This window comes from Lacerta agilis, chromosome 1, assembly GCF_009819535.1.
Source record: "Lacerta agilis isolate rLacAgi1 chromosome 1, rLacAgi1.pri, whole genome shotgun sequence".
NCBI classification, from domain to species: Eukaryota; Metazoa; Chordata; class Lepidosauria; order Squamata; family Lacertidae; genus Lacerta; species Lacerta agilis.
The window spans coordinates 15,763,255-15,788,515 of NC_046312.1; the positions used below are offsets into that span (position 1 = coordinate 15,763,255).

The window sequence follows — 25,261 nt, forward strand, 5'->3', positions numbered from 1 at the left end:
GAATTGCTGAAGGATGTGGGTGGTTAGTACAGAGCTACTTTGGAAGATATCAGCTGCTCGGACCCATATATTAACCCCCCCCCCGCCTGCCGGTATGAACTGAAATGCACATAGACCTGGTCTACATCAGCGTTAACCAACATAGTGCCCTCTATCATAGGGGGAACCATAACACCCCAGGGTGTGGGGGTGCATTACAGAATAGCTGATTGTTGCTTGCTCAGTTTTGCTGTTCTATTTTTACCACCATTTTGATTTTCTGTCTTCTTCACCAGCATGTCTTTGGCAGTGTTTTGAGGAGGGTTGAATTCCAAGGTTGCAGAAACAGTAAGCGATTTGTAGTCCCCCCCCCAGCACTCCCTGCACACACACACCCCTCCTGAATGGTGTGGGCTGTGTCAGAGGTAGCAGTGGTATGGAGGAACTACCCAAAGTCAGGCAGAGGAATATTGCATTAGTGGAGTCCTACTCGCTCAAAGCTCCTCTACCTGACTCTGGCCAATTGCTCTTCTCCCAGCTGTTCCCCGTAACGAAGTCCACACTGTTCAAGAAGATCTGCAGCTCTCCAGAGAGGTTTCTCAGGGGATACAGGAGGTATCTGGGTGGAAGAGCATCCTCTGTCTCATTCAAACTCTGATTCCATGTTTTGAAGGGAAGGGCAGATGCTGAACTTCTTTTGGACTCTGAATCATTACTAGTGAACACATCACCAATAGTTGCTAGAGAAGGCTTCACTGCAGCAGTGCCCACCTGAGTATGTCCATATTTAGTTAGGAAGGGAGAGCAGGGATATCAGTTGCCCTCTTTCTCCCGTTGCTTGGAGACCACAGGGGAACTGGCACTGAGTACCAGAGCCTCTGTCAGATAAGGTCCAAGACCAGTCAAAAAGCAGGACCCTGGAGAGCTCTCAGTGGACCCTGCTAGCTGAATTCGGGGAGGCGTTGTCTCAGCAAACAGCTTTGAGTCATCTAAAGTCTTAAAGCAGCTAGCAGGGCTTTGGCATCCCAGCCAGGATTCTGAAGCAAGGTCGGTAAGAGATGTGAACTAGGGAAAGTCCCAAGAGAAAGACCTAGAGAGCCACAATTGGCCCCGGGACTGAGACTCCCCATCCTGGGACAAACGGTTGTTTCCCCTGAAAACTATCAGCATGATGCTACTTTACAGATTACAGTAGAAACTCTGCCTTTAACCCACTCCGTCTTTTCTGTAACCAGTCAGAACTTTCTGAGAAGCTCTCTATCAAATGTGGGCAGGCTGTGTGTCATTGCATTAAATTTAAATACATTTAAATTTAAATGTTGCTCTAATATAGTCATTTTAAGTTTTATATATATTACATCAAAGCCTCCACGCCCGCCAGATTTTATATGCATGAGAAAGAAAAAGGATTGATGCCTCTCTTTTGCTGCAAAGTCTTCTTTGAATTTGAGCAGAAAGCACAAAGGAGCAGCTGACAGGACTTAGCCAGGTGGCTTTAAACCTCACCTGAATTTACAGGGTTTTTTAATTATTAAATGTGACATGTTCGACAACAGTGGGCTTAAAGGATGGAAGGGAAGATAATTCAGTTAGTTCATAATGGAATTAATTGTGCAGTGATTGCTCGCACCTGGTGGGATCTTTTCTTTCTTTCTTTTTCAGACGGCATCTTTTCAGATAAAATAAAGAATCTATAATATAATAACTAACGTTTGCTAAGAGTATTTGCATGTTATACCCTTTGACAAATGTCAAGGACATGCAAGAAACAGGTTTTGAGAATTTCTGATGGACTGGTACACTTTCGTTTGATTAATTTCTTGGCAAAGCTATGGTTATTGCATTAGATAACTGGACAGAAAGCTGCAGTAGCAACCAAGCAGATCTTTCCAAGCCAAACCAAAACATTTCTCTGAAAAGGTTTCTGAGATTTATCTTCCCCAACCCGCACCGCACATACACATGCAGAAAAAGAAGGCTACTTTGCAAAATTGTCTCCAAATATTTCTTGAGGTTGACCATCATTCCCCCCCTCCACACACACACACACTAGAACAACTCTAGGTTTCCAGATCATTGCAGAGGATGAGAAGAGGTATAATGAATATAGTAATATTGTGCGATTTTATTTTCATGAATACATGCATTTTTGTTCACCCTTTCCAGCACCATGGTCTTCCTTTTTACACATTGTTTCAGCATTGTAAAATTCAGAGAAGCGTGACTTTCGAAGGAAGGCTGTGCATCAGTTCGCAAATTGTCTTCGGAAGGGCAAATTAGGTAGGTTTTCCTTAAAATGTGAAGTGAACCACCATCTCCCCCATCTCCTACTATCTATCAGGTGGCCCACCCAGATGGAGGAGAATTTTGTTCCATCTGCATTTTTAAAGGAAGCTGCCTAATTCGTACCACCTGGACTATTGCATAAGATCAGAAGGCGGATAGCTTTCAGAATACACACTTCTTTGAATTTTGTGTTGCAGCTTTCAGGCTTTCGTTCTCACCAAGGCATTTTAGATTTCAAAGCTTTAGTGGCCAATGGTAACTGCAGGGGAAACAGCTTGAATATTTCAGAGTTTGTCATTGTCATTACTCTGTTTTAAAAGTTTTATATCTCTTGTACTATTATTATTTTTTCTAAATTGTAAGTCACCTAGGGGCATTTTTCTGTGTTATGTGACAAATTAAGTCTAGTCTAATCTAAAAAAAATACATTTGTTACACACACTCCAATCTCTGAACAGTGAGACATATACCTTAGGTTCAGTTTCCTTGGAATGAAGGTCACAGAAGACCGTGGTATCTTTTTGATAAATGATTTTATTTACACACACTTGTATATACAAGCTGAGCAGAAGATAGCAGGGTTCACAGCATTAACAAATCTTGCTCCTTCACTGGGTTTCCAGGCTTTGGACTCAGCACAGACAGCAAGTCCAGCCTCTATGTTTTCCTAGATCTCAGCAACTAACGCAGACTAGCCACTAGCCTATTGTTCTCCTACCTCTGGGATGATGTGGCTTCCAGCCAGGTAAGAGGAGAAAGGCTTATCCCCTTCTTCTAGAGGCATCACTGATCAGTTGTTCCAATGACAGCACATCAGTACTTGGCCAACTCTTTAGACAATTGTAATTGTAAGAACGATGCTCATGGAGTAGATGGGAATGAAGAGGAGAAAGTATTTCTCCCCTTCACCTGACAGAAGCTTTTTCTTTTGTTGGTGGTAGAGAATGAGGCAAAGGGGGGAAAGACTTTCTCCTTTTCACTCCTTTCTCATTTGAGAACAGCAGCGGGAGCAGAACCTTGGAACTGGGACAAACTGTGAGGGAATAGGAGTGGGGAATGGGGGAGTTTGGGACCAGATCTACTATGAAACTAATGAAGCTTAAGTTTCAGGGCCCCTGAAGTTACTTTAGTCCATATTGCTTAAATTGTGGGGGTCTAGTCACATGACACAAATTTAATAATAATAATAATAATAATAATAATAATAATAATAAATTTCAACGATCCCAAAGTCTGAGAGTCAGTAGCACAGATATAGTAAAGCTGTGATGATCTGCTGTGGAACAATCCCATTAAAGAAGGTAACAGTGGTGACCCAGACCTCATTGCTGGTTGCAAAGGGGCCCCATAGCAGTTTAAGCTTAAGGGCCCCAAAAATGTAGGCAGAATGGGGTGGTAGGGTGGGCAGATAGGGATACGGAATTGAAGGCCATGTGAAGGGGCCGGGTGAGTTGAAGGAGCAGTGAGGAGATGGGGTGGGATTAAAGGGCCTGTGCGGAAGAATATTAATACTGACTTCCTTGCAGGATCATTATAAGGACTGCAGCTAGGTAACACATGCGGCATGTTTTGAATATGGAAAGCACTTTGAGTACAAATGGCAGCATCCAAATAATGCATTCCATCATAGCATCATGGAATCGTAGAGTTGGAAGAGACCATGAGGATCAGCGATAGAAAAAGAGGTGCCTGAACTCACCATGATCGCCTCCCTTGTTCTCTTTATAATGGCAATGGTGCCCACCTGAGAGGTGCCAGAATTGAGTTCCGGGGAATGCTGGTTGGGGGGGGGGAGCCCTGACGAGGATCATCTAGTCCAACCCCCCTGCAAGGCAGGAATCTCTTGCACAATGTGGGGGTTTGAACCCACAACCCTGAGATTAAGAGTCTCATTCTTTACCAGTTGAGCTATCCTAGATGTAAGGATTTACACTTAAGCAATGGAACTATCCTCCCACAAACACAACACACACACACACACACACACACACACACACAGGCCCTGAACCCTCCCCATATATGTTCACGGGGCGGGTTGGAGGAACCCCTAGAACAGATTTAGAAGGGACACGGAGGCAGGAGGGGATAAACTCTGTTGCTCAAGGATAAATCCTGGTTTGGATGGAACATGTCAGTTGGAGACCAACCAAAGTGATATGTCAAGCACTGTTACTGAAAAGACTTGAATGCCACAGTCTTTTTCTCTCTGTTTAGCTCTGTAATACTTAATTACTATTTGTTACTTTTTTTAATAATAAAAAAGGAAATCACATCTGTAGAGGAGAAATGTCTCAGCCAAGCCAATGCCTTGGTTACTGAATGCCTTGAGTTGCCTTGGCTTCTACCCATATTCAGGGCTTGTTGTTCACACTGGTGGTATTTGTTCCCTCTCCTTTGTCTTTCCTTCTTACATTGCTTCCACTCCCCCTTTGAATATTATTCCAAAAATACACCCTCGCAACAAAAGCAACTCTAGGAACCCATCCCAGTCATAAAAGGAGCCGTCGGCTTCCGCATTCAGTACTCAGAGGAAGTGGGTAGATATAATCCCTGGAAGGGGGGGGGGGAAATGAATGCATTCTGCATGTTTAACTGAACACAGATTTTCAGCTTTACTCCAAGGCAACAACTGAACTTTAAGGGTGCCAAGGCAGCTCTAGGAGAGTCTCTTGAGTTGGCATTTATAATCACTAGGAACGTAAGTAACTGTCTTATACAGAGTTAGACCAGTGTGTGTGTTTCGAATGAGACTATTAAGTCCAAAATCACCTAACTGCCATGGAGACTGGTCTGTTAGGGCTAGTGTCAGGGACTGGCTGGATAAGGAGGAGTGGTTGTCACTGCCCACCCCAGGGATGACACAGAGGAAGAAGACTTAGGCCCAGGGCAGTGGTGATGGGATACAGGGGACCAGTTTGCAGAAGAGGCAAGCTGGGAGAGACTAGAAGCAGGAGGTTTGAGTGAACACAGGGATGGGCAGTGGGCAGAAGAAGGAAGACATTCCAGGACAGGGCAGGATGCTGAGTCTGAATGTGAGTACAGACTCTGCTTTTATTGCTCAGCAACTAGACAGTTCCATTCCAACTAGCTCTCCTCCTCCACTAACCCCCAGAACACGAGTCCTGCACGTTGCTGAACAAAAAGCCAAACAGGCCTAGAGAGGAAGTGTCTCAAGCCCCTGTTCCAGACTTGTAGATGACCTGCATTCTCCTGACAACCCCTTGACAGCTAGCTTGGGCACTGCCCCACCAACCACAGTCTGACCTTCACCAACAGCCTGGATAGCTCCGTTGGTTAAAGTGTAGTGCTGATAACACCAAGGTTGCAGGTTTGATCCCTCTATGGGACAGGTGCATACTCCTGCATTGCAGAAGTTGGACTAGATCAGGCATGGCCAAACTTGGCCCTCCAGATGTTTTGGGACTACAACTCCCATCATCCCTAGCTAGCAGTACCAGTGGTCAGGGATGATGGGAACTGTAGTCCCAAAACATCTGGAGGGCCAAGTTTGGGGATGCCTGGACTAGATGATCCTCAGGGTCCCTTTACAATTCTATGATTCTATGGACCCTCACCCATCAACCTTCTTGCTTACATCCAGTTGAAGGGGTGGTCCTGGCTGTCACTTTCCACCTCCTTAGCCTTCCATTACAGGAGGAAGATGGGGTTCCCTGGGGGTTTCCCCAGCTAGTGCCTACCCCTAAAGGTAAAGGGACCCCTGACCATTAGGTCCAGTTGTGCCCAACTCTGGGGTTGTGGCGCTCATCTCGCGTTACTGGCCGAGGGAGCCAGCGTACAGCTTCCGGGTCATGTGGCCAGCATGACAAAGCCGCTTCTGGTGAACCAGAGCAGCGCACAGAAACACCGTTTACCTTCCCGCCAGAGCGGTACCTATTTATCTACTTGCACTTTGACGTGCTTTCGAACTGCTAGGTTGGCAGGAGATGGGACCGAGCAACAGGAGCTCACCCCATTGCAGGGATTCGAACCGCCGACCTTCTGATCAGCAAGCCCTAGGCTCTGTGGTTTAACCCACAGTGCCACCTGGGTCCCGGTGCCTACCCCTAGTCCTCTGCATTCAGCCAATCCATGGTATATGGTGAGATTTACGGTATTCAAATAGGAATCTAGGAGGTACCTTACACCGACTCAGACCTTTGGTCCATGTTGCTCAGTATCGTCCACACTGATTGGTAACTTCTGTCCAGGGCCTCAAGCAGGGGACACTGTCAGCCAGCTCCGCTTACTGGGGATCAATGGGTTTAATAGGATCTACATTTTTATTTATGATGATTTATTAAATTTCTGTACCACCCTTCATCGGAGGATCATAGGGCTTTTTACAATATAAAGGCACAAAAAGGCATAAAAACAAACAAAGGCAATAATCTCCCCCTCCTGTTTAAAGAAGAAGAAGAGAAGAAGAGTTTGGATTTGATATCCCACTTTTCACTACCCAAAGGAGTCTCAAAGCGGCTAACATTCTTCTCCTTTCCCTTCCTCCCCCACAACAAACACTCTGTGAGGTGAGTGGGGCTGAGAGACTTCAAGAAGTGTGACTAGCCCAAGGTCACCCAGCAGCTCCATGTGGAGGAGCGGAGACGCGAACCCGGTTCCCCAGATTACGAGTCTACCACTCTTAACCACTACACCACACTGGCTCTGGATGGTTTAATTAGCCAAAGGCCTGGGAGAAGAGGAATGTTTTTGCCTGGCACCTAAAGATACATAATGAAGGTGCCAGGCGAGCCTCTCTGGGGAGAGCATTCCACAAGTGTAGAGGCACTTCAGAAGGTTAAGCTTCTCTCCCAGCCTCACCTGGAAGTGCCAGGGATGGAACCTGAGACCTTCTGCATACAAAGCAAATGCTGTACCGCCAAGCTAAGGCCCTTCCCCCAGGAATTATTTCTAAATGTGCATGTATATATACAAATAATCAGATGTAAATTTGGTGCAGATTTCCGCCATGTTTTATGCTAGCTAATTTCCCTTCCTTGGCAATGCATAAGTGACCGCCCTGCTGCGCACATGTGGCCCAGGAACACCCCCAAAGATGATGAACTACCCTATTATGGGTGTCACAGCAAAATGTCACACAGCCATCGCATTGATCAAGGCCTCGCTTGACCCTGGAACTTCCCTTGGTTATCTCATCTGCGGCAGGGTGGGTTGAGAAAATCCCAAGCTCGCATCGCAGCATAGAAAAATACTAAAAGTGAATCAATAATGAGGTTGAGGAGGGGAGGGGAGGGGAAAAGACAAATTGCATTATAGTGCCACAGTGTAATAAAAAAAAGCTCCCTTATTTCTAATCTGAAATACAGTATATTCAGCACTTGCAGATCTATTTATAGAAGGAAGCCCTTTCCCTACGGGAAATCTCACCAGCTTCATACTAAAGACAAAATAAAAATATTGCTCAAATAGAAATCAGCAAGTTGGCTTTTCAAGGAAAAACTTCTTCCAGATGAGAATTAATTCCAGATTGTGTCAGATTCTTCCCCCCTCCAAACCCACTTTTGCTGGAGATGAAACCATTTTCCAGTGTAATTTCACAACGTTGGTAGCTTCATTTTCATATTTCTAATATGCCAGGCAAATAAATAAGTCATATAATTGCTCATTATCTCTCAACCTTACACTTCTGAATTGGATTAGTGTGGGTACAACTGACACTGATTATCTCTGACAGGAAGTTATTTAATCCCTTTGGGTGGGTTTTTAAAAAAATGCCACATTTATTACAACACAGTGCATCTCTCAGCATTGGTTCACTTAGGAGCAATTATTTAAGGTCTCATTTAGCAAAACATGTCTCCAGTACTACTGAGATGCAGAAGAAAGGCATAAAGTTTAGGGAAGTTTTTAACCTGTGCTATTCTAATGTATTTTAATATCTGTTGGAGGCCGCCCAGAGTGGCTGGGGGGACCCAGGCTGATGGACGGGGTACAAATAAATTATTATTATTATTATTATTATTATTATTATTATTATTATTATTATTATGAAACTTTGGGTTATCTATAAAGCAGGGGTTGGGAACCACTGGCCTATGGGCCAAATCTGGCCCCCAATTTGGCTTGCAAGGCTGTTTTCCCCAAACTATGCCTACCAGTCCCCCACACCTGACATCGTACGGCACAAGTAGAGATATGTCTGAAATGGCTGTATGACCAACTCCATGACGGAGCTCAGCCCATCCCCTGATGTCATTGTGATGTCAGGTGATTGTCAAGCTGCATGGCAAATTTCCTCACGGGGGGGTAGAAGGCTCTCCATCCCGTACTTGGGTCTTGAGTTGCTATAATGCTTGAAAGGGGGTGAGGAATCTCAGGCTCGGAGGTCAAACATAGCCTCTAATGCCTGTATCCACCCACCCTGAAGACTTTCCTCAGGCCACACTCTATCACTGCTCCTGCTCCACGTCTTCATTGAGTGCTGAGAGAGAGCCAGTGTGGTGTAGTGGTCAAGAGTGGTAGACTCGTAATCTGGGGAACCAGGTTCGCGTCCCCGCTCCTCCACATGCAGCTGCTGGGTGACCTTGGGCTAGTCACACTTCTCTGAAGTCTCTCAGCCCCACTCACCTCACAGAGTGTTTGTTGTGGGAGAGGAAGGGAAAGGAGAATGGGTAGTGATAAAGCGGGATATCAAATCCAAACTCTTGTTGTTATTCCCCTCCCAGAGCTATAATTTCAAGAGTTCTGAAAAGGGATTGTGAATTAGACCCCTCAGAGAATTGTAGCTCTGTGAGGGGAAGACAGGCCTCCTAACAACTCTCAGCACCCTTAACAAAATACACTTCCCATAATCCTTTGGGGGACGCCATGAATGTTTATAGTCATTTATAGGGTGGGTGTAGCCCTGTTTTCGATACTGAACTAAGATTCATCTGGTTTCTGTGCATGAACCAGGAAGCAAACAGGCGGCAATAATGGGTCTTCATCCCTGATGGAACTCATACAGGGAGTATTTAATATGGAGGGGCTACATTATACAGTTGATCACTCCATGTAATCCCTGCTAGTTTGTGATCCCACGAGCAGCCCTGCAAACATACGCAGGTGATCAAGACAGAGCAGATAAACCCGGCCCCCAAACCCAACACATTAGAGACCCCAGATATTTAGTCTTTGTTGAAGTTGCCTCTCACTACAGCATTCATTTTCCATTAAGAGTCAAACTGTCAGGCACTCACAGAATGCAATGCGAGGCCTTTAAAATTGCAGCCTTGTCTTCTAAAGCCAGACTGAGAAAAGGATCTTGGCTTTATAATAAATTGCTTTGTTTATTCATCCCCCGTTATTAAGTTACATTTTGCCTTTGGTAGCTGCAGATATTTCAAGATTATTATTGCTTACCTACTCTGTAATTTGTCTGTACTAAATGCCTTTTCTGGGCATTTTCTAGGCAATTGTGTCTTCTTCTTCTTCTTTTTGCAATGGAATCCGCTAACAGTTGCAGTCATTTAGGACTGTGTAGCTGTTAGCTGATTCCATTGCAAAGAGCCATATTTCTAAAATATGATGCCAATTTTATGCTGCTTTTGTTCTCAGTGGTTATGTGTGGCTAAGGGGTTGTCTGTGCACCTGCATGTGAAAACATGCACAAAGCCAGAACAACCCCATACCCACACCCAAAAAATCCCCTGAAGCTACATCTCTGGAATAGACAGACATAATTTAATAATGAGCAAGAGGAAAAAGAAAAAGAATTTGAACAGCAGCGTTCCAACAAGTACTTTACATATAGGGAATATTGAATCATGTATCCTCCCACACAGAGAGACACCACAGACACCTGCAGCTCAACATAATCTGGGTGTGTCAAAAGGTGGGGCAATGGCTGGTGGAGGGGGGAAAGGAGAAGCAGGCAGCAGCCTCTATAAAGAGCAGTACGGGACTCTTTGCAAGAGGGCTTTCAAATAGCCCCTTGTTGCACTTTGGCTTCATTTTCATGTTCCCTGCAGAACATCCATGTGTATACAGCCAAACTGAGCAAGATTGAACCCTCTGCTCACTGAGGTGTCCTGGATTGGATCTGGGGGCATGCACTGCCTTAGCAGTTAGCACCCAAAGTCTAGGGCTTGAGTCATCAGCACCCTGTTTTCCACCCACATGCCAGATAGTTGTAGTCAACAGGAGGTCTATGCCTTCTTCTCGTATCCCCACCCAGACCATCTTCTCTGTACTGTGCTAGTTATGTGCGCTCTGGAGTCATTCTGAAGTATCATTTCCATTTTAAAAAATTAAATGAATTGAGCACAGTCCGATGAATTTATTGGCGGCGGCGGCAGCTGTGTTTATGCTTCTGGAAACTGTTAAATTAGCTAAGCCATGGTTACCTTTGCAAGACTCAGTCTGGTTTTAACACTGGTGTGTACTTTCAAGGTGTTCATTTCGGAAGCATGTACAAGCACCTGCTGATTAGCGGCTCCTTGTTGTATTGCGTACTGATGAACTAGGCATAATAGAAATAAAATTTCCTGGCTGCAGAACAGCCAACCATTAGCTAAATGGCAAGTGATAGGAGAAGACCTGCTGACTATTAAATATGAATGATGATCAACTTGGTCATATTTAGCCCTAGTTCGCTAGATATGGAACCTTCAAGTATTTCTTCCTCTCCCATAATACTAGAACTTGGGGCCATCCAGTTTAGCTGAATGTTGGAAGATTCAGGACAGACGAAAGGAAGGACTTTCTCACACAGTACACAGTTAAACCAAGGAATTCGCTGGTGATGGCCACCAACCTGGGTGGCTTTAAAAAGAGGAGAAGGCTCTCAATGACTGTTATGGCTATTCTCAACCTCCACTGTTGGTTACCAGTTGTAGTTGTGATAGCACCGTTGCACGCAGGTCCTGCTTGCAGGCTTCCCACAAGCCACTGTAAGAACAGGATACTGGCCTAGATGGTCCTTTGGCTTCACTGAGCAAGCCTCTTATGTTCTTATATATAGAAGCTCAGTGGATAGAAGTTACTGAGCAACAACCACATGGGAGGGATATTGCTTGTGGGCTTGTCGGAGGCCTGTGGACAACATGGCATAGGGTCCTTCATCAGAGATTACTTGGGCACCTGTGCTACCTCTGCTATTCTGTGGATGCAAACAATATTTAAACAGAATTTTCTGCAGCAGCAAAGTGATCAGCGGGGCTCAGTCCTTCCCCCAGATCGTTTTTCAGGGCATTAGATGAGTAGAATGGCTGCACATCAAGGCTGGAGGAAGGAGCAGTCTCTGGACAGCATATGCTAGCCTGCCTCAGGCAGCAAAATGTCTTGGAACAGCCCTTGACTCGAGGTGGGACTCCACATGATTGGATGGTTTCCCACATGGCAGTTCAAGGAATGCTTCTTTTAATAAATGCTTCCCCATGTGCAAAGGCCATTAGTGGGATTGTGCTCCAAGCACCAGCATGACCTGAATTTTAGGGTAGCCAGGTTGAAAAATTAAACCAGGCTCTTGTACCTTTCATAGTTACATAGAAGTGGAAACGCCAGCACGTGCAACTTGACATACAAACTAACTAGATTGCTAAACATGGTTGCAATGCAATTTGCATGGCAAGCTACACTTGTTCACATTTCCTCTTCCACAAACAAAACTATGAAAGATGCAGGAGACTGGTCCTCTTAGAATCATAGAATCATAGAGTTGGAAGAGACCACAAGGGCCATCCAGTCCAACCCCCTGCCAAGCAGGAAACACCATCAAAGCATTCCTGACAGATGGCTGTCAAGCCTCTGCTTAAAGACCTCCAAAGAAGGAGACTCCGCCACACTCCTTGGCAGCAAATTCCACTGTCGAACAGCTCTCACTGTCAGGAAGTTCTTCCTAATGTTTAGGTGGAATCTTCTTTCTTGTAGTTTGAATCCATTGCCCTGTGTCCGCTTCTCTGGAGCAGCAGAAAACAACCTTTCACCCTCCTCTATATGACATCCTTTTATATATTTGAACATGGCTTTCATATCACCCCTTAACCTTCTCTTCTCCAGGCTAAACACCTGGCCACTATACTGAACCTATGGTGCAGGACTATACTGAACCTATGGTGCAGGACCTTCTCCGCAGTGATAGTACCTGAATATTGGAACACCCCACCCCACAGCGAAACTCAGCAGGCCCACCCTATTGTGGTCTTTGTGAAAGTAGTGAAAGTCTCTTTTTCGAGTGCGCAGATGTTTAGTTTATTTGTCATGTAAATATTATTTCAGTCTCAGAAGGTGGAATTCAACATCACACCATTACAAACATTCCATCTGCATGTATAAATTTGCCAAACAGAATGACCCCCTCTCTCCCCCTCCCATGCACTTTTGGGGGAGTTCTCCCAACACCCTCCCTCGAACCAATTTCAGGGGTGAGGAGGGCATGCGGGGGGAATTCCTGTTGCACAGGTTGTGTTGATGGGGTTTGTCATGGGAATCTCATCCACTGTGTTTTGATGGGGAAGCATGGTGGCTATCATGGAAGGCTTAGGGCATGGGTAGGCAAACTAAGGCCCGGATCCAGCCCAATCGCCTTCTAAATCCAGGAATCAGCGTGTTTTTACATGAGTAGAATGTGTGCTTCTATTTAAAATGCATCTCTGGGTTATTTGTGGGGCATAGGAATTCATTCTTCCCCCAAAATAAATAAAGATAGATGATAGATAGATAGATAGATAGATAGATAGATAGATAGATAGATAGATAGATAGATAGATAGATAGATAGCCCGGCCCCCCACAAGATCCGAGGGACAGTGGACCAGCCCCCTGCTGAAAAAGTTTGCTGAGGGCACACGGGTCAGGAAGCCATACAGGAAGTTTGTTGCCTTTCTCCAACATGAGCAGGACAGGAACAAGAAAACTCTTGACTCTTCGTGCAACTAAGTCTAGTGCCACCTAGTGGTTAACACGTACAGTTGTGTTATCCACCAAATGCTGGTGGCTTTTCTTTATTATAATGATGTTGTTTTTGCTTTAACCTTTAGCAATAGAATGGTATCCATTCTTTAAACACCCCCACCTGCCCCAGGTTATGTTTCGTTTTTGTTTGCTTGCTTGCTTTTGTTTGCTTTTGCAAAGCCGTTAGATGGGATAGAAATGTCAACCATAAAGAAAAAAAATGTGTATAATAAGGGGGATCTGTTTTCCTCATTTCAGTGCAGAAGGGTTTTAGTGGAAATACAAGGAGCTGCACCAGAGAGAGATGAAACAAAATAAAAAATAAAACAATTCCTTCCATTAGCACCTTAGAGACCAACTAAGTTTGTTCTTGGTATGAGCTTTCGTGTGCATGCACACTTCTTCAGATACAATATTCTTCAGATACTGTGTGTCTGAAGAAGTGTGCATGCACATGAAAGCTCATACCAAGAACGAACTTAGTTGGTCTCTAAGGTGCTACTGGAAGGAATTTTTTTATATTTTAATTTTGTTTTGACTATGGCAGACCAACACGGCTACCTACCTGCAAAGAGAGATGCTTAAGCAGCCCTGTTTAGGGAAGTTTTTAATCTGTGATATTTTAATATGTATTTTAATATTTGTTGCAAGCTGCCCAGAGTGGCTGGGGAGACCCAGCCAGATGGGCGGGGTACAAATAACAAATTATTATTATTATTATTATTATTATTATTATTATTATTATTATGAAACTTTGGGTTATCTATAAAGCAGGGGTTGGGAACCACTGGCCTATGGGCCAAATCTGGCCCCCAATTTGGCTTGCAAGGCTGTTTTCCCCAAACTATGCCTACCAGTCCCCCACACCTGACATCGTACGGCACAAGTAGAGATATGTCTGAAATGGCTGTATGACCAACTCCATGACGGAGCTCAGCCCATCCCCTGATGTCATTGTGATGTCAGGTGATTGTCAAGCTGCATGGCAAATTTCCTCACGGGGGGGTAGAAGGCTCTCCATCCCGTACTTGGGTCTTGAGTTGCTATAATGCTTGAAAGGGGGTGAGGAATCTCAGGCTCGGAGGTCAAACATAGCCTCTAATGCCTGTATCCACCCACCCTGAAGACTTTCCTCAGGCCACACTCTATCACTGCTCCTGCTCCACGTCTTCATTGAGTGCTGAGAGAGAGCCAGTGTGGTGTAGTGGTCAAGAGTGGTAGACTCGTAATCTGGGGAACCAGGTTCGCGTCCCCGCTCCTCCACATGCAGCTGCTGGGTGACCTTGGGCTAGTCACACTTCTCTGAAGTCTCTCAGCCCCACTCACCTCACAGAGTGTTTGTTGTGGGAGAGGAAGGGAAAGGAGAATGGGTAGTGATAAAGCGGGATATCAAATCCAAACTCTTGTTGTTATTCCCCTCCCAGAGCTATAATTTCAAGAGTTCTGAAAAGGGATTGTGAATTAGACCCCTCAGAGAATTGTAGCTCTGTGAGGGGAAGACAGGCCTCCTAACAACTCTCAGCACCCTTAACAAAATACACTTCCCATAATCCTTTGGGGGACGCCATGAATGTTTATAGTCATTTATAGGGTGGGTGTAGCCCTGTTTTCGATACTGAACTAAGATTCATCTGGTTTCTGTGCATGAACCAGGAAGCAAACAGGCGGCAATAATGGGTCTTCATCCCTGATGGAACTCATACAGGGAGTATTTAATATGGAGGGGCTACATTATACAGTTGATCACTCCATGTAATCCCTGCTAGTTTGTGATCCCACGAGCAGCCCTGCAAACATACGCAGGTGATCAAGACAGAGCAGATAAACCCGGCCCCCAAACCCAACACATTAGAGACCCCAGATATTTAGTCTTTGTTGAAGTTGCCTCTCACTACAGCATTCATTTTCCATTAAGAGTCAAACTGTCAGGCACTCACAGAATGCAATGCGAGGCCTTTAAAATTGCAGCCTTGTCTTCTAAAGCCAGACTGAGAAAAGGATCTTGGCTTTATAATAAATTGCTTTGTTTATTCATCCCCCGTTATTAAGTTACATTTTGCCTTTGGTAGCTGCAGATATTTCAAGATTATTATTGCTTACCTACTCTGTAATTTGTCTGTACTAAATGCCTTTTCTGGGCATTTTCTAGGCAATTGTGTCTTCTTCTTCTTCTTTTTGCAATGGAATCCGCTAACAGTTGCAGTCATTTAGGACTGTGTAGCTGTTAGCTGATTCCATTGCAAAGAGCCATATTTCTAAAATATGATGCCAATTTTATGCTGCTTTTGTTCTCAGTGGTTATGTGTGGCTAAGGGGTTGTCTGTGCACCTGCATGTGAAAACATGCACAAAGCCAGAACAACCCCATACCCACACCCAAAAAATCCCCTGAAGCTACATCTCTGGAATAGACAGACATAATTTAATAATGAGCAAGAGGAAAAAGAAAAAGAATTTTGAACAGCAGCGTTCCAACAAGTACTTTACATATAGGGAATATTGAATCATGTATCCTCCCACACAGAGAGACACCACAGACACCTGCAGCTCAACATAATCTGGGTGTGTCAAAAGGTGGGGCAATGGCTGGTGGAGGGGGGAAAGGAGAAGCAGGCAGCAGCCTCTATAAAGAGCAGTACGGGACTCTTTGCAAGAGGGCTTTCAAATAGCCCCTTGTTGCACTTTGGCTTATTATTATTATGCCTTCAACTCTAGGACCAGTGCTTGATGTTGATGCTGCGCTACTTTTCATACAGTACTTCCTGTTGGTGTTCTGTTAGGTTTCCAACCTGCTTTAGCTATGCCTTAATATATATTTTGCTTCTTCAGGGTTTGATCCCCATTGTGCCTTCTTTTTCTTCTTCTTCTTCCTCTGCTTAAACATTTCACAGCTCTTGTTCTGCCACTGCTGCTGGATGTGCACACAGTCGGAGATATATGCAGAATTTGATTCTCCCAAGTTTTGAGGTTGCCTTCCCCAAACCTTTGGAGCAGTGGACACAGTGCATCCACCTTTGCCAACCTGGTGTCCTCCAGATGCTTTGGACTACAACTCCCATCAGCCCCAGCTGATGCCTGGAGGGCACCAGGTTGGCGAAGACTGCAGTACATCAGTGTGTTTGCCTTGATGCTCTCTTGGCAGGCCTGACACCATTCCAGTGAGGATGGGGAAATCAGTATATATAAATAAAATACAGCCATCACTCAGTTTCACACATTCATTTGTTTACATATATGCACATTTAAGATTAAGGCATTCAAGGGCTTAAATGAGGGCCTGGAAAGAATAGATAAGATAAGATAAGGTTTCTTTATTGTCACTGTATAAGTACAAGTACAACGAAATTGAATGCCATCCCATAAAAACAAGACAAAAAACAAAAACAAGAATCCGACCCAAAGGCAAAAAGTGTCAGTATTATCTGTAGTGTCCATCATGTATTGAACAGATTTGGAAACCTAGTTTTACTTGGTTCCCATGAGTATCATGCAAGGCAACATCAGGTACTAGAAAACAATTGTCTGAATCCAACCCAAAGGTACTACTGTAATTTTGGAAATAAGAGAATTTCAGGACCCAGCTAAACAACCTTAAGTAACAGAAACAATCTCCTTTCTTGTGGCTCATGTGAAAGGACTTCAAAAAATAAACCAGGCTGTACCTCGAGGTATCCCAGTGACCCGTTACAACCCCTCTGGTTGATTATTGGCAGGTGAGGGAGGTGGGGGAGATGTCCGCCAGAAGCTCAAAGGTTGCATAAGCCCATCCCTTATCTTAAGTCTAACGCTGCAATCCTATACAGTGCAATCCACCATCTGCCGCCGCCACCAGTTCCAAAAACAACCTTCCTCCACCCCGTAATTATGGGTATGTGTGGGAAACGGTCTGTTCAAATCAATGGGATTTTAAGCCTATTTGCTGCACAGAAGGGATGATTTGGTGTGAGGTCCTTCTCTACTGCCACACGCAAATACCCCCACAAATCCCCACCCTGTGTGGTGATTAGGTTTAGGAAGAAATGCTGTATGTATTTTGAGATGAGACCTTAATTCTTAGCCGGGAGGAGGGGGGCAAAAAGACAGGACTGAGGAGGAGAGATGCTCTCCAAACTGCATGAGGCCTTCAGGCTGCAATCCTAAACTCACTTGCCTGAGAACTCAAAGAAGGCATGCATAGGATTGCACTGTGAACTTCTGCTTTGTGATATAGACAGCAGATCTTGTTGAAGTTAAAATGCTTGAATAAATCACATGCTAATTTTGCATCTTGTATGTATCAAAACTAGGGATGGGAGAGAAATTCAACCTAAATGCAAACCTACCTAAATTTGCACTATCTGATGCAATTTGTGAGCAAAAGCATAGCCAGCCTTCAGAATTCGCATGTCTGAATTTTTCAATGCAGTTCTCCAAGTGATGTATCTGAAACTGCGTGCACTAGGGTAAAGTGTGCAGAAAAATGCATACACACACACACACACAGAGAGAGAGAGAGAGAGAGAGAGAGAGAGAGAGAGAGAGAGAGAGAGAGAGAAATGCATTGCTTTGCAAAAAAAAGTGTGCATGAGGCAAAACTGCATACAAAAATGAGCATATCGGGAGAAATTCAGCATTAAAATGCTGATGAATTTTCATGAGGACTTCTAAAAAAATAAAACTTCGCAAAATGATGAGGAAATGTGGAGAACTGAACTTAAGTTAAGAAGAATGAGAAACTGGGAGAAACCCAAATGGATAGATTCACCCATCCCTAATCCAAGACATACCAGCAAATCCTATGTACCTATATATCAAAATATATGGATCCCGTCCGCTTGCTGCCTGCTTATAGCAGGGCTTTTAGCTAGGTGACCATGCAGATGTCTGTTTTGACCCATTTCCTAGCCATGGTTTGTCCTCTATTCATACTGCAGGGTACGAAATTCCTGGGTGCCAACCTGCCTATGGCAACCTAGAATTCTCCAGGGCAGGCTCGCAAAATCTTCACCTACCCTCTGGGACAGGTAATTAAACAGTGATGTTTTGTCAAGTTGATGTTTTCTTTTATAACTTTCTGCTGTTGCTTTATTTTTATTTTTTTTAACTCCTCTCTTCCCCTGCCAGCCATTTGCCAGCCGCTCAGATAAAAGATGCAGCGTTTTGGAAATTAGGGACCCGACAGCAGCTCCATTTGATTGCATGCACCACAGATTTCATGGCAGCACTTTGCAGTATAATTAATACCAGTGCATGATAATGTGCTGGCAAGAACGTTGCTTCGTAGAAAAAAAAAGTGTGCAACTTCGTTAATCTGTGAGGTCACAATGGGGCAGCACCAGCTCCATGTTTGGGTTGCTCTTGCAGAAGTGGCTGGTGCTCAATGAGACTAGTAGGATGCTGGAAGCAGGAGGCCTAGCAGTAGATGGAGCCAAAGCCAGCTCATTCTAGCTTTGTCTTCCTCCAAGCTTCCAACCTGGGCAGTATTGAGATTATGGTCCCATTCACACCATACATTTAAAGCACTTTGGTAGTACTTTAGTCATGGCTTCCCTCAGAGAATTCTGGGTGCCCAGAGAAACCCCCATTTCCTTCACAGAGTTACAATTCTGTGGGACAGCCAGTGTGGCCTAGTGGTTAGAGTGCTGGGCTGTGACCTGGGAGACCAGGGGTCAACTCCCTGCTCAGCTGTGAAGCTCAGTGGATGACCTTGGATCTGTCACTGCCTCTCAGCCTAACCTACCTCACAGGGTTGTCGTGAGAATAAAATGGGAAGGAGGGACAGTATGTATAGCACCTCAAGTCCCACAGAGGAAGGAAGGGATATAAAGGTAATTTTGTTGTTCAGTCATTCAGTCGTGTCCGACTCTACGAGACCCCATGGACCAGAGCATGCCAGGCACCCCTATCCTCCACTGCCTCCCACAGTTTGGCCAAACTCATGCTAGTCGCTTTGAGAACACGGTCCAACTATCTCATCCTCTGTCGTCCCCTTCTCCTTGTATGTCATAATAAATAATAACTCGCAGAGTTTCCTGGGGAAAGGGATTGATTGTTAAACCACTCTTGGTATTTGTCTCTCTGGAAAAGGAATCAGATTCTCTGAGAAGTTATTAAAAGTGTGGGAGCAGTCTTCCCCCAACCCCAACCCCAGCCCAGCCCACCTGGTCAGTTAGCAACTGTAGCATTGAAGATAAGCACTTCTCAGTATCACTGATGTTGGACTCAAGCCATCCCTTCATAGCCAGAGGTTGGTTGGTTGGATAGCTTGCTTTATTCTTTTTACTTGTTTGCTGCTTTTCTAAAAGGTGTTTACCTCCCAGAAATTCGGTTCTCCCGTGTGGAAAAAGTAGCAACAGAATAGCTCCTTGGTTCCTTCTAGGATTCCATTCTCAGGGAGCTTATGCAATAATTCATTTCCTTAGGCAGGTGAGGTGGATGATGACACACTCCCTGTTTCTGGTGCTCGTCATCAGTGTTGAAAGCTATGGCCATGTAACATGTATCTATCTATCTATCTTATCTATCTATCTATCTATCTATCTAGTTTTCGTTTTCTGGTAAAAGCTTTAGAGGTACAATTCAGAATCAGAAAATGGGATGGAGGAAAGTTAAACATGCACTCCTTCACTGTATACCGTATTTTGCGCTCCATAGGGTGCACCGGACCATAGGGCGCACCTCGTTTTTAGAGGAGGAAACAAGAAAAAAAATATTTTTCTGATTTTCCTCCTCTAAAAGCCCTGTTGTTGTTTTTTTGAGGATCAGCTAAAAGTTTTGCAGCTTTTTTTGCAAAGGGGGGAAAGCAAAGCTCCTTTTGCAAAGGGGGAAAAGCAAAGAGGAAAAGCCCCGTTTTTATGGGGTTCAACTCACATTTCTGCAGCTTCTAAAGGAAAGGGGGCCTTTTCTACAGTTTCCAGACAGATAATCTAATCAGCCAGTCACATGTCGCTGAGGAAACAAACAACCTCCCTCTGCGGCACATTCAACAATGGAGGCCTGGGCACGAGGGCGGGGCTGAAAGGGAGCCGGGGAATCTTATCTCTCTCCCTATCTCTTGCTGATCAGCTGCTGAGGGGGTCCTTTCAACACCCCCTTTTCTCTTTGTAAAATAAAAAGCATGATCCTCTTTCGGCCCCTAGGCAATTCAGCTCCAGGGACCACCATTCGCTCCGTAAGATGCACAGATATTTCCCCTTACTTTTTAGGAGGAAAAAAGTGCGTCTTATGGAGCGAAAAATACGGTAGCTCTCGTCATATTCTGAGAAGGCACATCTATACCCTTCTCTCTCTCTCTCTCTCTCTCTCTCTCTCTCTCTCTCTCTGTGTGTGTGTGTGTGTGTGTGTGACTGTTACCACCCTTTGCCCTTCCCCCATATTCAACCAAGCCCACCTCCCTTTACACCACAGGCACCCCTTGCCTATTCTTGCACTGCTTGACCCACCCACCCCCCTACCTTACCCCTGCAACTCACAACCGCAGAGCATGATGGCGCCTTACTTTTGTATGTCTATGGCAAGATATATGCCTTATTCTTCTGAATGCAAAATGCTTTAACTGATTTTAACGTTGTGTTTTATTGTCATTGTCCTTCTTAGGCTCAGACATGGACATACAAAAGTTTTATTTTTGGTGGGAGCAAGGGGACATCAAAGGCACCTGAGCATTTCACCGAGAAAGAGAATTTCTGGCTTTATGTACTGAAATGGGTCTTTCGGAAATACAATACTCCAACGGGGCAAAAAAGGTTAAGGAGTTACTGAGGAAGGGAATAATTTGGGTGTAATATTGTATTGTTGTTACCCATCCTGGGACCTTATGGTGAAGGACGAGTAAGAAATCCAAATAAGAGTGATGATGATGGTGATGGTGATGATGATAAAACAAAATAAAAAATAAAAAATTCATTCCAGTAGCACCTTAGAGACCAACTAAGTTTGATGATGATGCCACACTCTTCCTTTTCCTGTCAGATTACCAGAATTAAGCAGCCTGCATCATCTAGTATAATTTGAAGTGAAATGCACACTACAGAGGCCAAGAAGGCTGATGTTTGACAATCCCAGCTTCCTTACGTGTCCAGCCTTCTTTAGATTTCCTTAGTCACTGTTGAATTTGGCAGCAACTCCCCTGTATGTCTTGGTCTGAGCAGAGTAATTTATCTTCCTCCAGCATGCAGCTTCACCTCCCCCAGATATATAACCCTCAGAACTGTCTCTTCAGCAAAACCAGATATCTTGTTAATAAAAACTAGCAATGCATTATGAAGACTCCAGGTCAGGTTAGCAATGGTGTTCTCTCTGTTTAGAAGCCTGTAGCGCTGCAGGCTTTCCTCTCACAATGTTTTATTGCTGGGGGAACATGACTCCATGAAGGCACACAAGGCCACCTAGCCCAGAATCTTGTTCTCAGTGGCCAACGTAATGTCTATGGGAAGTATTTTTAGGTTCAGAAAAGGGAAGCCAAGGGGATCGAGTGAGGAAAGTTTGAGAGCAAGAAGGGACATGATAGAACACAAAGTTATGCATGGCATCAAAACTGTGGCTGGAGAGGGGCTTTTCTCCCTCTCTTGTAACACTAGAATTTGTGGACATACCGTGAAGCTGAATATTGGAAGATTTAGGTCAGATAAAAGGAAGTCACTCCCACAGGATGCAATGGTGGCCACAAGCTGGGATGGTTCTTGAAGTGTAGGTGTGTTCCCACGAAGCAAGACACCGTGATAACAGCAAGTACTAACAGAACTGGACAACAGGGGCAAAGCAACTGCTCATATACATTTCTGAAGGCCTGGGCCACTCCCACTCTCAACGTGATTGGCTGTCTAAACTCCCAAGCTGCGAATCATAACTCAAGAGTTTAAGGGCCAATGGCAGTGGCCCAAATCCTGAAATGTTCTGTGATTGGATATCATGTATCAAATCAGAACACTCAAGCTCTGGCAAATGCTGACCAATGAATACATAACAGAGGACTGGACAAATTCCTGGAGGACAAGGCTATCGATGGCTACTAGCCAAGATGGCCATGCCTCTGCCTCCACAGTTGCTTCTGAAATACAAGTTGCTGGAAGCCACAAGATGGGAGAGTGCTCTTGCGCTCAGGTCCTGCTTTTGCGTTTCCCATAGGCATCTGCGAGAACAGGATGCTGGACTAGATGGGCCATTGACCTGATTCAGCATGCTCTTCTTAGCACCTAGGTTCTTAGAAGTCTCTTGTGAAGTGGGTGGAGACCAAGCTTTAGCTCCTCTATGCTCAAGAGGAACATTACCTCCAGAAAGCCAACCCTTGATCATCATCTCTGTGTTGCTATGCATTCTTTTCAGGATTTAGACAGGAGGAATCTTTTCACTGTGCTCCATTTGCTATTAATTTTAAGATTGTTTTTGAAATGCAAAACAAAATAAAAAAAATTTAAAAAATCTTCCAATAGCACCTTAGAGAGCAACTAAGTTTGTCCTTGGTATGAGCTTTTGTGTGAATGCACGCTTCTTCAGATATGCATTTGAAATGCATTTACTGAAGCTCTTTAAAAAGAGAGAGAGAGAGAACAGCAAAGAAATCCATAAATGTAAAAGCACGAATGCGAATACAGGCCAACAATAGTTCTGTGTATTCTTATATATGTACTTGACTTCATTTTATCTCAGCTTTACTTAACCAAATTATCTATTAGACGCAAACTGGCCGTAGCATAGCCAGCTGGCCAGGGGGCAGCGGGGTGGAAGACCTCACCCTGACCTGCTCTTGTGTCTTAAATAGCCCCTGCAGTTGAGGGAGCCAGGAGGTCGAACTGCTATTCTCATTAGTTATGACTTGCTGCCAAATTATACATGCAGGAAGCCGACCCTGGTGGAAGTCTGCCCCAATCAGAAATGGGCACAGAGATAAGCATTTTCACCTCCAAATGTTTCCAGGAGAAGCTGCTATTAAAATCCCAGCTATGGGAGCTGGCTGAAAACTTAGCAGCCTTAGCTAAATGCTGTCCCTTTTTTTGCTCAAAGAAACGAGAACCGTTTTGCCCATTGCCTGTTATAGGAACACAGGAAGGTGCCTTATACTGACTCAGACCACCGGATCTCAGATCTCACCTAATTCACTCCTTTTGAAACGATATGTGTGATCTGAAACGCAGCCATCCTTCAAAATCTGCAGTTCTCCGAATTTTGCAGGGCCATTCTTCAGCCAAGAGAGGTCTACAAAAATCTACCATTGCAAAACGTATGTTTCAATGCATATGTTAGGGAAAATAAAATGTGATGGTGCATTATTAGCATAATAATAATAATAATAATAATAATAATAATAATAATATTTTATGCCCCACCCATCTGGCTGGGTTTCCCCAGCCACTCTGGGCGGCTTCCAACAAAAAAATTAAAAAAATACATTAAAACATTAAGTAGTGCTGCCTTCAGATGTCTCCTAAACTTCAGATAGTTGTTTATTTCCTTGACATCTGATGGGAGGGCATTCCACAGGGCGGGCGCCACTACCGAGAAGGCCCTCTGCCTGGTTCCCTGTAACTTCGCTTCTCGCAGTGAGGGAACCACCAGAAGGCCCTCAGAGCTGGACCTCAGTGTCCGAATTGAACGATGGGGGTGGAGACGCTCCTTCAGGTATACTGGGCCGAGGCCATTTAGGGCTTTACTGGTTGCCAGCTCATTTCCAGGCTCAATTCAAGGCACTCACATTAGTGTTTAAAGCCCAGTATTACTCAGTTCCCAAATACCTGAAAGACCCTTCTCCTTCCCTACACATCCTATTGAGAGCTAAGATCAGTGGAGGGAGCCATCAGAAGCTCAGGAAGGGTGGCTCAACTTCCCTGTGGCAGCTCCTAAGTTGTGGAACACACTTCCCACAGAGGTGCATTCTAATTATTATTAGTATTATTTTATTTATTTATTTATTTATTTATTTATTTATTTATACCCCCGCCCATCTGGCTGGACTTCCCCAGCCACCGTGGGCAGCTTACAACAAATGTTAAAATGCATTAAAATATCACAGATTAAAAACTTCCCTAAACAGGGCTGCCTTCAGGTATTTTCTAAATGTCAGGTAGTTGCTTATCTCTTTGACCTCTGATGGGAGGGCGCTCCACAGGACGGGCGCCACTACCGAGAAGGCCCTCTGCCTGGTTCCCTGTAGCTTTGCTTCTCGCAGTGAGGGAACCACCAGAAGGCCCTTGGCGCTGGATCTCAGTGTCCGGGCTGAACGATGGGGGTGGAGACGCTCCTTCAGGTATACAGGACCGAGGCCGTTTAGGGCTTTAAAGGTCAGCACCAACACTTTGAATTGTGCTCGGAAACGTACTGAGAGCCAATGTAGATCTCTCAGGACCGGTGTTATGTGGTCCCGGCGGCCACCCCCAGTCACCAGTCTAGCTGCCGCATTCTGGATTAATTGCAGTTTCCGGGTCACCTTCAAAGGTAGACCCATGTAGAGCGCACTGCAGTAGTCCAAGCGGGAGATAACCAGAGCATGTACCACTCTGGCGAGACAGTCCGCAGGCAGGTAGGGTCTCAGCCTGCGTACCAGATGGAGCTGGTAGACTGCTGCCCTGGACACAGAATTAACCTACGCCTCCATGGACAGCTGTGAGTCCAAAATGACTCCCAGGCTGCGCACCTGGTCCTCCAGGGGCACAGCTATCCCATTCAGGACCAGGGAACACCTTCCTTAGAAAGCTTTTCATGAATTCTTTACCCTGGCTTTTGACACTTTCGAGGCATATTTCATGGACCGACCCACCTTATCTCTGTAATTTTAAGTTGTCTGAAACTGTTGATAACGTTGTGTTTTAATATTAATGTTGTGTTTCAATTGTTGTAACCTGCCCTGAGACCTTAGGGCGATGTGCAGGTAATAATTATCATACACATACTTATCACTCAAGAAGCCAGTCCAGTGTCTCATCTGACTGTAACTGAGAGCTAGCAAAAAGCAGCCTGCACAAAGGGACCTAGGATTCCCCCCCATCCTTTTCATTCATTTTAGTCCTTCATGGCTGCTGTTCACTAAAGTTTGCTGAAGTTGGTGGTTCTCTGGGCCTAGGTTAGCACAGTGGGAAGGGAGAATCAGTAAAAATCAGCTCCCCTCCCCCTTTCCATTGGTGGGAGTCTCCATTT

The 25,261-nt window shown here is 44.8% G+C and overlaps 1 protein-coding gene across 5 annotated transcripts in view; it reads left to right on the forward strand.

Moving 5' to 3' along the window:
• Nucleotides 1–25,261, forward strand: part of BEGAIN (brain enriched guanylate kinase associated) — a 182,105-nt gene that overhangs the window by 85,502 nt on the left and 71,342 nt on the right. For 3 of the 5 annotated variants that reach the window (XM_033139700.1, XM_033139663.1, XM_033139672.1), the window contains one exon: nt 18,067–18,156. The exons of the other annotated variants lie outside the window; for them this stretch is intronic. In XM_033139700.1, coding sequence (XP_032995591.1) covers nt 18,067–18,156 — 90 coding nt within the window. The remainder of the gene's footprint in view (nt 1–18,066; nt 18,157–25,261) is intronic. 5 annotated transcript variants of the gene reach the window in all.